The 10,082-nt window shown below is 36.9% G+C and overlaps 1 protein-coding gene across 1 annotated transcript in view; it reads left to right on the top strand.

Moving 5' to 3' along the window:
- Window positions 1–9,885: 9,885 nt before the first annotated feature.
- LOC102836715 (olfactory receptor 4C45-like) overlaps window positions 9,886–10,082 on the top strand; it is a 909-nt gene continuing 712 nt past the window's right edge. Inside the window, exon 1 of the mRNA XM_006865141.1 lies at window positions 9,886–9,991. Coding sequence (XP_006865203.1) covers window positions 9,886–9,991 — 106 coding nt within the window. The remainder of the gene's footprint in view (window positions 9,992–10,082) is intronic.

The following is a 10,082-nucleotide window of genomic DNA, read 5'->3' as shown; positions in this document are numbered from 1 at the left end:
GTGGCACACTACCACCACCACCACTGGCTTATCTACATGGAGGTGTAAATAAAGGCTGAAACAGATGGCAATCTACTTGCACAAAGAGTTATTTCTGCTACATATGTGGCTGCAAGTTATTTTACTTGCAAAGAAAGAAAAAAAGCAAAGTTGTTTTAACCAGAAGTAGCTTGAAAAAAAAACAAAGGTCATCAGTAGTTGGAGATAAGCCGAAGTTTGATGTCCCACCCGGGTGACGATGAACTGATCAGCAGCAGATGGGTATAGAAGGACTCTTAAAAAATTGCATTAGTCAGGTCTTACACAACATATTTGTCAGGTCTCTATTAACAGTTTTTGTTTTGTTTTTTACAAAGATGTTACATTTGAGACAATTGTTACTACTTTTAGGAGTACTGGTGTGGTGCTGTAGGATAAGCACTGGACTTCTAACTGCAAGATTAGCCATTCAAACCCACCAGGCACTCTGTGGAAACCCTATACAGGGTCACTACGAGTCAGAACTAACTAGGCAGTATTTAAAACAGCAACATTATTACTTTTAATAGCAAATAGAATCTTCTAATAGAACGTCTACCCTTGGAATTTAATTATCAAAGGTTGGGGCTTGAAACTACTCAGTATTCCCACAGATAAGATGCAATCTATTCTTGTATTAACCAAACTCAGAACTTGTGTTTTTGTGAAAGTGGTTATTTAGAAGTCAGCTGTGACCCTGCGTGCCTGTCACCCATCTCTTTTCAACTGTTGTTTTTGTTGTTAAGTTCCATCTAGTCGGTTCTGATTCATAGTGACCTTATGTACAACAGAACGAAACACTGCCTGGTTCTGGGCTAGTCTCACAATCGTTGTTAAACTTGGGCCTATTGCCACTATGTGACTCCATCTCATTAAGGGTCTTCCTCTTTTTCGCTGACCCTCCACTTTACCAGGCATGATATTCTTCTCTAGAGACTGCTCCCTCCTGATAATATACCTTAAGTATGAGAAGCAAGTTCTCACCATCCTGGCTTCTAAGCGCATTCTGGCTGTATTTCTTCCCAGACAGATTTGTTTGTTCTTCTAGTGGTCAAAGGTACTTTTAATATTCTTCTCCAACACTATTACTCAAATGCATCAATTCTTCTGTGGTGTACATTATTCATTGTCCAACTTACACATGCATATGAGGCTACTGAAAAGACTATGGCATAGGTCAGGTGCACTTTAGTTCTCAGACTGACATCTTTTCCCTTGAACACTTTAAAGAGGTCTTGTGCAGCAGATTTGCCTAATGCAACATGTAATTAGATTTCTTGATGGCTGTTTTCGTGAGTGTTAATAGTGGATCCAAGCAAAATGAAGTCTTTGACTACTTCCATTTTTTCTCCATTTGTCATGATATTTATTGGTCCAGTTGGGAGGATTTTTGTTTTCCTTACATTGCGGCACAGTCCATACTGATGGTTGTAGTCATTGATCCTCATCAGTACGTATTTCAAGTCCTCTCCATTTTAATCAAGCAATATGGTGTCATCTTGATATCACAGTTTGTTAATGACTCTTCCTCCAATTCTGATGCCATGTTCTTCTTCATATAATCCAGACTTTGGGATTATTTGATCAGCAGATACACTGAATAAGTGTGATAGAAAAATACTACCCTGGTGCATACCTTTCCTAATTTTAAAACATTCAATATTCCCTTGTGCTGTTCTAATGACTGCCTCTTGGTCTAAGTACAGGTTCCTCATGAGCACACTTATGTGTTCTGGCACACCCATTCTTCACAGTGTTATCCCTAGTACGTCATGATACACATAGGCAAAAGCCTTTGCATAGTCAATAAAGTGGAGTCCTGATGTGGCACTGTAGGACAAACACTCTAACCCAACATCGCTTTGAATCATACATTCAGCAGTTCAAATTCACCAGCCACTCCTCAGAAGCTCTATACAGGTCAAAACCAAGTCAATGACACTTAACAACACGAGACGTTCTTTCTGGTATTATCTGCTTTGAGCCAAGATCCAACTACTATCAGGAAGGGTATACCTAGTTCCACGTCCTCTTCTGAATCTGGCTTGAATTTCTGACAACAACCTGTTGATGTACTACACCAAAAAATTTTAATTATCTTCATCAAAATTGTATTTGCAGACTTACAGCAGGATGGCAGAGTAGGCAGATGCAGCACAGAGACCCTCTACGACAAATATTTTGTTGTTGTTTTTGTTGTTATGTGCCATCAAGTCAGTTCTGACCCATAGTGATCCTATATAGACTTCCCAAGGAGAAGCTGGTGAACTTGAACTGTCTACCTTGCAGTTCAAACCAACTTTGCAGTCCAGTTCATTAACCCACAATGCCAAACCAGGACTCCACAACAGATCCATGAGAGACCAGATGAAACAGATACAGTTTAACATCCTGGAACCCTGAGATTCAGAGGAAAGGTTTGATAAGTGGACTGAGTGCTTGCTGGGAGAAGTTGAGCAGGAATGGTAAGAGAAGGAGCCTGCTGAAAGGCTGCCTGGACACAGGTTGACTATCCTGAACTTCTGTGAGAAGCTTTAGCTATAAAGGAAAGTAACAAGAACATAGAATAAAATCTTTAGAAGAATTCAGGAGAATATTACAAGGACAAACAGACAAAATAAATGCCAATTTTGAAACAATACAAAATCTGAAATTATAAATAAAGATTAAAACTAAGATTTCAGAAATGGAAAATACATTGAAAGGACAAGAGAGTAGATTCAAAGCATTGGAAGCCCAAATTAAAGCTTGAAGATAAATCTGTCAATACTAATAAGCTAGAAGAACAATCATAATAAAGAATGAGAAAATCCTAAGAGATATATAGGAACACCATGAAGAAGAATAACTTGTGGGTGATCAAATTTCAGAATAGGAATAGACGATAAAAAGCACAGAAAAAATGTGTCAAGGAGTTACTGGAAGAAAACTTCCCTAACATTTTAAAAGACAAGAAGATAAGCAAACAATGAATGCTGTGGGTTAATGCGCTGTACTGCAAAGTTGGTTTGAACCCCAAGGTCAGGGGTTTAAGCTCACCAACTGCTTCTTGGAAACTCTATACAGGGTTGCTGTGGGTCATAACCAACTTGATGGCACTTAACAACAACAACAACAACAACAAGCTGAATGAACCCTAAACGAGGTATATAGCAAATGAATCACCAAAACATATTACAATCAAACTTTCCAAAACCAAAGAAAAGGAAAGAATCCTGAGAGCAGTTTGGGAACATGAAAAGTTACCTAAAAAGGAGAGCCAACAAGATTAAGCTCTGATATCTCAGAAGAAACCAGTCAGGAAAGAAAGCAGTGGGATGAGATATACAAAAATCTGAAAAGAAAATTATCAGCCAAAAATCATATATCCAGTAAATCTGTCCTTCAAATACAACAGTGAAATTAGGATATTTCCAGATAAACAGAAATTAAAGGAATTTATAGAATAGCATACAACAACCTAAGGTTAACATACATGACAACTCAACCCAGATGTAGAAGTATTTAAAATAAAACAAAAACCTACAAGACTAAAAATAGGGAATCAGAGATATTAATGTATAATGAAGTCAAGTACAAAGTCAAAAAGCGGGAATTGTTTTGATACAGAACTTCCAAATGGCAAGGCAGTCAAGTAAATTTCATAATAAAACAGACTGTTTTTAATGGGGGAAAGTTAATAAATTACAGGGTAACCTCAAAGAAAATTAATACATCTTCACATAAAAATAAAAAAATTAAAAAATCTGAAATATTTAGTAAATATTAGCACAACACAAATGAAAATGAAAGGAAAACCCACAAACAAAATGAACTCAGCATAGAAAATGTGGAACAAAGAAATCAGTAGTACCACACATAAAAAAAAAAAAAAAAATGACAGCAATCAATTCATACCTATCAATAATTACACTGCATGTAATGGATTAAATGCACAGTCAAGAGATGGAGAGTAGCAGGGTGAACAAGAAACTAGGATCCTTACTATGCTGTCTGCAAGAGACACATCAAAACCATGGAGATAGCCTAAATGTCCATCAGCAGAAAAATGACTAAACAAACTCTGATACATACAATGGAATTCTGCACAACGTTGGAAAATAATGGTGAACCTGAAAAACACCTTGCAACATGGATGAACCTGGAGGACGTTGTTGTTGTTAAGTGCTGACAAGGCTGTTCCAACCCATAGCCGACCCTGTACAGGGTCTCTAAGGCTATAAATCTTTACAGGAGCAGAAAGAATCATCTTTCTTCCACCGAGCAGCTGGTAGTTTCGAACAGTTGACCTTAAGGTTCACAGCCCAATTCATAACCACTATGCTACCAGAGCTCCTTCTGGAGGACATTATGCTGAGTGAAATGAGTCAATCACAAAAGGACAATTATTGTATGACACCAATGTTGTAAAAAGTTAAGAAAAATTTTTCTTGATAAAAGAAACTATCTGTAATGGCTATGGGTTTAGGGCAGAGGGAAAATTATTCATGGGCTAGAATTCAGAGACATGTTAACAGGGGTGACAGGCCAGGCAATATCTAATTAAAGAGGTTAGCAGAGGAAAGATGAAGGTAGCAGGAGATAAAGGGGGAATGCAATTGTTAAAATGAAGAGGTAAACACTATTAACCGTTGGTACATGGAGGGGATTGCAATCATGATAATGATGCAAGGTATATGATTAGTTGAATGCAAAACTAATGATCTGCTCTGTAAACTTTCACTCAAAAAACAAAAAGATGTTTAAATATTTCACTTAAATATGATATTAATGATATTGTTCAATGATTTCTGCATTCTGTTGGGTCACCTTTCTTTAGAATGGCAGTTGGTCAGGTAGCTGACTACCAATTTTGGGGGCATAGATGTGTGAGGGCATCCAGCATTGCATCAATCTGTTGAAACATTTCAATTGATAGTCCATCAATTCTTGAATCTGACAGGAACTTCTGGCAGTCCCTGCCACTGTACTGTTGCAACTGTTTTTTCATTTTTCTTTAGCAAAATTTTACTTGCATGTGATATTAATGATATTGTCTGATGATTTTTTACACATTCCATTGGATCACCTCTCTTCGGAGTCAGTTGGCCATGTAGCTGTCTTTCAAATTTCTTGGCATAGATAAGTGAGTGCCTCCAGTGTTATATCAGTTTGTTGAAAGATTTCAATTTGTAACAATTCCCAGGACCTTGTTCTTTGCCAATAACTTTAGTGTACCTTGGACTTCTTCTTTCAGTACCATTGGCTCTTGATCATATGCTTCCTCTTGGAATGGTTGAATATCGACCATTATTTTTGTACAGTGACTCTGTATTCTTTTGATCTTCTTTTGATGCTTTCTGCATCATTAAATATTTTGCCCATAGCCTCCTTCAGTATTTCAAGAAAAGCTTGAATTTTTTTCATCAGTTCTTTAAGCTTGAGAAATGCAAAGTGTGTTCTTCCCTTTTGGTTTTCTAACTCCAGATCTTTGCACATTTCATTATAATATTTGGCTTTGTCTTCTTGAGCTACCTGTTAAATTTTCTGTTCAGCATTTTTACCTCATCATTTCCTCCATTTTCTTTAGCATCTTTACACTGGAGAGCAAGCTCAGAGTCTCTTCTGACATCCAGGATAGTTTGGCACAAACTTTTGAAGACTGGTATTTCCATGGTCTGCACAACTATCTCATTTAGACCAGGCAAATTTCAGAGAGAAATATATTTTTTGAACTCTGGCCTATGCCTAAAAGCAGCTAAGCTTGCTACTCTAGGGTTTCCCCAGTGCTATAGTGAGCAGCACAACTTTATAAAGATTATTTCCAATTTACTCTATCTAGTCTCATACCAAAAGGAGCTCTGGTAGTATAGTGGTCACAAGTCGGGCTTCTAACCTCAAAGCCAGAAGTTTGGAAATACCAGCTATTCTGTGGGGAAAGATAAGGCTTTCTACTCCCATAAAGATTTATCACCTCAGAAACCTTATACAGGGCCTCTATTAGTCAGAACCAACTCTATGACACACCACCGCCACTGGTGTCACCATAACTATAATCAGAGACATACTTCTAACCCAAGCTCAAATGCTTTTCAAAAGCTGGTCTCTAATGATGTTTGTGACTGCCCAGTGGGAGTAAGTGAAAGACTTTGGATGATGCTTTGGCAAATGTTCCAACAAGGACAATAATTAATCCTCAGCTGATTTGAGAGGTCATTGCATTAAGAAATCATGCACTTATCAACAATGTATTTAAACATCTCTCTACCATCAATAATGAACAAATTATGAAGAAGGGCCTGTGAGTAACAACAATAACCGAGCCATGGATGAACAAGCTCAAGATTTGCTTGGTAGACATTGTGCCCTAGTTTAGTAGGTCTCTAGAAAAACATATTCAGAAAGAAGGTTTCAATCAGAAATAAAAGGAATTCTCTCCAACAAACATTTTGAAGGCCATAAACCTGGCAGAGTTCATTTGAGAAAACAATGTCTTATCTAGTAGATTTGATTCACATACATATTTTATAGATATATTCACATATCTATTTTACTAGCTTTTCCTGACTTGAAAATCATTGCATTATTATTCTCAAGGTTTGAAATTTGTATTGATTGTAGTTTTAAGAGATCTAAATATATATATATAAATGAAGGTTCATTTCCACTTCCAGGAAAAGCCAAAAAGTAAGTACAAATTATATATCTGGAGCTATAGCTAGATTTCTTAGTAAATTCAGACTGGTAATTGGAACCCAAAATAAACTAAAATTTCCAAAATTTCTATCTAAAAAGCAATGTCCAAAATTTCTATGTGAAACAAATTTTCATGTGTCTCACTTAGATTTTAATTTGAAATTTGTTCTAGAAATGCTTTCATTACAAACTCATTGAGTCTGTTTGTGTTTCAAATACCTGGAGGAGAAGATATCAATGAATGGGCTCAATTTAAATACTGAGGAATCCACAATCAACTAGACCCAGGTCAGTGATAATTAAATCAATTTCTTTTGTTTTTCCCCACAAAATCTTGAGTATGTTAATTTAACCAAATTATTACCACTAAAATAGTGCTTGCAATAAGACTCCGTGATTTGTAGGCTAGTATTTTTACATGAAAATGAACTTGGATAAAGTGACATGAAATTATTTTCTTTTGATACTTGAACATCTAATTAGAGATTTACAGGATTAATGACAGCATTCAGGGTCACCACTGTGTTTCTAGTAAATGTCTGGTCTGTTCTAAGCTCTAAAAATAGAGACTTACTGAAGAAATAATAAATGAACAAATGATTAGTCTTTATAGAAAATCTGTATCCCAACTACCAATACAACCCCTGTCTGTGATGTAAGCAGTCCAGATACTATTAAGAACTAAAAGTCATTTTTATAACATTCTGGTTTCACATTGCCAAATTAAAGTTAGGATCTGTCTATCTAAACTATTAAGAATGATTAGCCACATGTGGTTACAAAAGCCATGGGTAGGGGGAAACTACTCAGGGATTGAGCTCTCCTGAAATCTCAAGCTTTTTTCCTCATCTTTATTGAAGTTGAAATGTTCATGTTGCTAGATTTGGTGTGCATACATAGTAAATGAAAAATATATTCTTATATTAGTGCAGGGTGGGAAGGAAGAGGAAAAAAGAATAAAATAATTTATGATCCTTCATAACAATAGCATGTCCTTACTCTTGAAAACCAGTGTATGGATCATAACCAGAAATGAATGTTGGCGTTATTGTTAAGTACTTGTGGAGTTGATTTTGAACCTTATAGGGTTTTCAAGGAGCAGCTGGTAGGTTTCAACTGCTTACTGTGATTAACAGTCAGATGTTTATCCTACAGAACTAACCAGGATACTGAGATGCCCATGATACTGGATTTTGTGCCTATAAAATGTAAAATAAAAATATGCTATTATGTTATTTCAGGGGTTAGGAAGAAAGAGGAGTTCTGGTGTGGTGCTGTGGGTTAATGTGCCAGACTTCAAAGTTGTTTGAACTGCAAGGTTGGTGGTTCAAGCTCACCAGCTTCTCCTTGGAAACCCCGTACAGGGTCGCTGTGGGTTGGAACCAACTCAACAGCACTTCACAACAATACAGGAAGGAAGGGAGAAAAAAGAAGAACTTATGATCCTTCATAACAATGTTGTTGTTAAGTGCCATTGAGTCAGTTCTGACAATAGTGACCCTGTATAGTGTTTCCGAGGAGTAGCTGGTAAGCTCTAACTGCTGACCCTATGGTTCAAACTGCCTTTGCAGTCCAGTGCATTAACCCACAGCACCACAACTTAGCATATACTTTACTCTTGAAAATCCATATACAGATCATTCCCCCAAAAGGAATATATTCTTGCATATTATCAGTGTTTATTCAATTTAGCAGTAAAACCTCAAGTTTATCTGAATTGACTAAATGTGTGACTGAAGGAAAACACGGTGGTATGTTATACGGTCCTAGTGTTTCTGTCTTGTCAATAAGGAAGTCAAGGAATCAACATGATTCATTTATTTCTATCTATAAACTGCAAGTGGGGAAATATATCAAATCCAGAGTATGATTCTACCTGATGAAAGACCCAGTGCATGCAAAGCTCACTTCAGCACTCTTGTGAACTATTCAGAGGACTTCCCACCATTTGCATGTCCATATCCAAAGATAAAGTGTTGATGAGATTGAGTGTGAAGTAAAGGATAATGTTGAACCTAGTAGAACGTACCAGGCTACTGACTGGGTACCACTTAAGATGCTGTATGAAAGATCCATCATGAGCATTTTGAAAGAAAAAAATCTCCATTTACAACTATGTCTTAATCTGTATGCACTAGTGTGATCATCTTACAAAAATGGTCTGTTTGAACCACAAGGTCGACCATTCAAACTCACCCATCACTCCTCAGAAACCCAATATAGGATCACTATGAGTTAGAATCAACCCAACAGTCCTTAACAACAATAGATTCTAGAACACAGCTGATATAGCTATAGCACATTTACTCAAGTTTGTACATCTTATCTACAGTAAAGTTTTTAAAGAATATGTCTGTATACCTATAAATAAGGAGCTCTGGTAGCGTAGTGGTTACGAATCAGGCTGTGAACCTTAAGGTCAGCAGTTTGAAACTACCAGCTGCTCCATGGGAGAAAGATGAGGCTTTCTGCTCCTGTAAAGATTTACAGCCTCGGAAACCCTGTTCAGGGTCGCTATGGGTCAGAACCGACTCAACGGCACTTAACAACAACAACAATACCTATAAATAGCATGCCAACAGACAAGTGTAGCTTCCAAAATAATTGTTATTTATGAAATAATTGATGAATTTGTCATCAAAATTTAAAGAAACCAAACCCTCCAATCTGAGAGGATTTTAAAGACAAAGAGAAAGTTGGGAAACTGACCATGTATCATCATTAGTAATAACACCACGTGATTCATGACATAAGGAGCTCTGGTAACTTACTGGTTATGAGTAGGGCTGTGAAGCTCAAGGTTGGCAGTTTGAAACTAGAAGCTGTTCCATGGGAGAAAGAGGAGACTTTCTTCTCCCATAAAGATTTACAGCCTCCTTGGAAACCCTATACAGGGTTGCTATGAGTCGGAACCAACTCCACAGCCTGTAACCAACCAACCAAATTACTGAGATGTTTGTAAGATATTATTATTATGTGACTAATACAAATGAAGAGAAATTTAACCTCCTTGTACTCTTCTTTTATTATTATATGCAAAATGGCAGAGGGGAAAGGATTTTAGTTCCAGCAAAATAAAGACCAGGACAAAAGAGGTGATGGAATGTTTTGTTATTAAAAATATTATCTCTCAAAAATACTGTGATCTTTTCAGATGGGTCGCATTCCTTCAACCCAAGCTGCATTGGGAGAATGAGCAATGTAACAGAATTCATCCTGCTTGGTCTAACTCAGAATCCAAAACTGCAGAAACTCTTATTTCCTGTGTGTTTAATCATCTACTTGATCACATTAGCAGGTAACTTGTTCATCTCAGTCACTATCTTCATCAGCCCCACCCTGGGCTCACCCATGTACTTTTTTCTGTCATGTTTGTCCATTATAGATGG

Source organism: Chrysochloris asiatica, unplaced genomic scaffold, assembly GCF_000296735.1.
Source record: "Chrysochloris asiatica unplaced genomic scaffold, ChrAsi1.0 scaffold00075, whole genome shotgun sequence".
Taxonomy (NCBI): domain Eukaryota; kingdom Metazoa; phylum Chordata; class Mammalia; order Afrosoricida; family Chrysochloridae; genus Chrysochloris; species Chrysochloris asiatica.
Note: the sequence above shows the minus strand (reverse complement) of the source record. Positions and strands in the feature narration are given on the sequence as shown.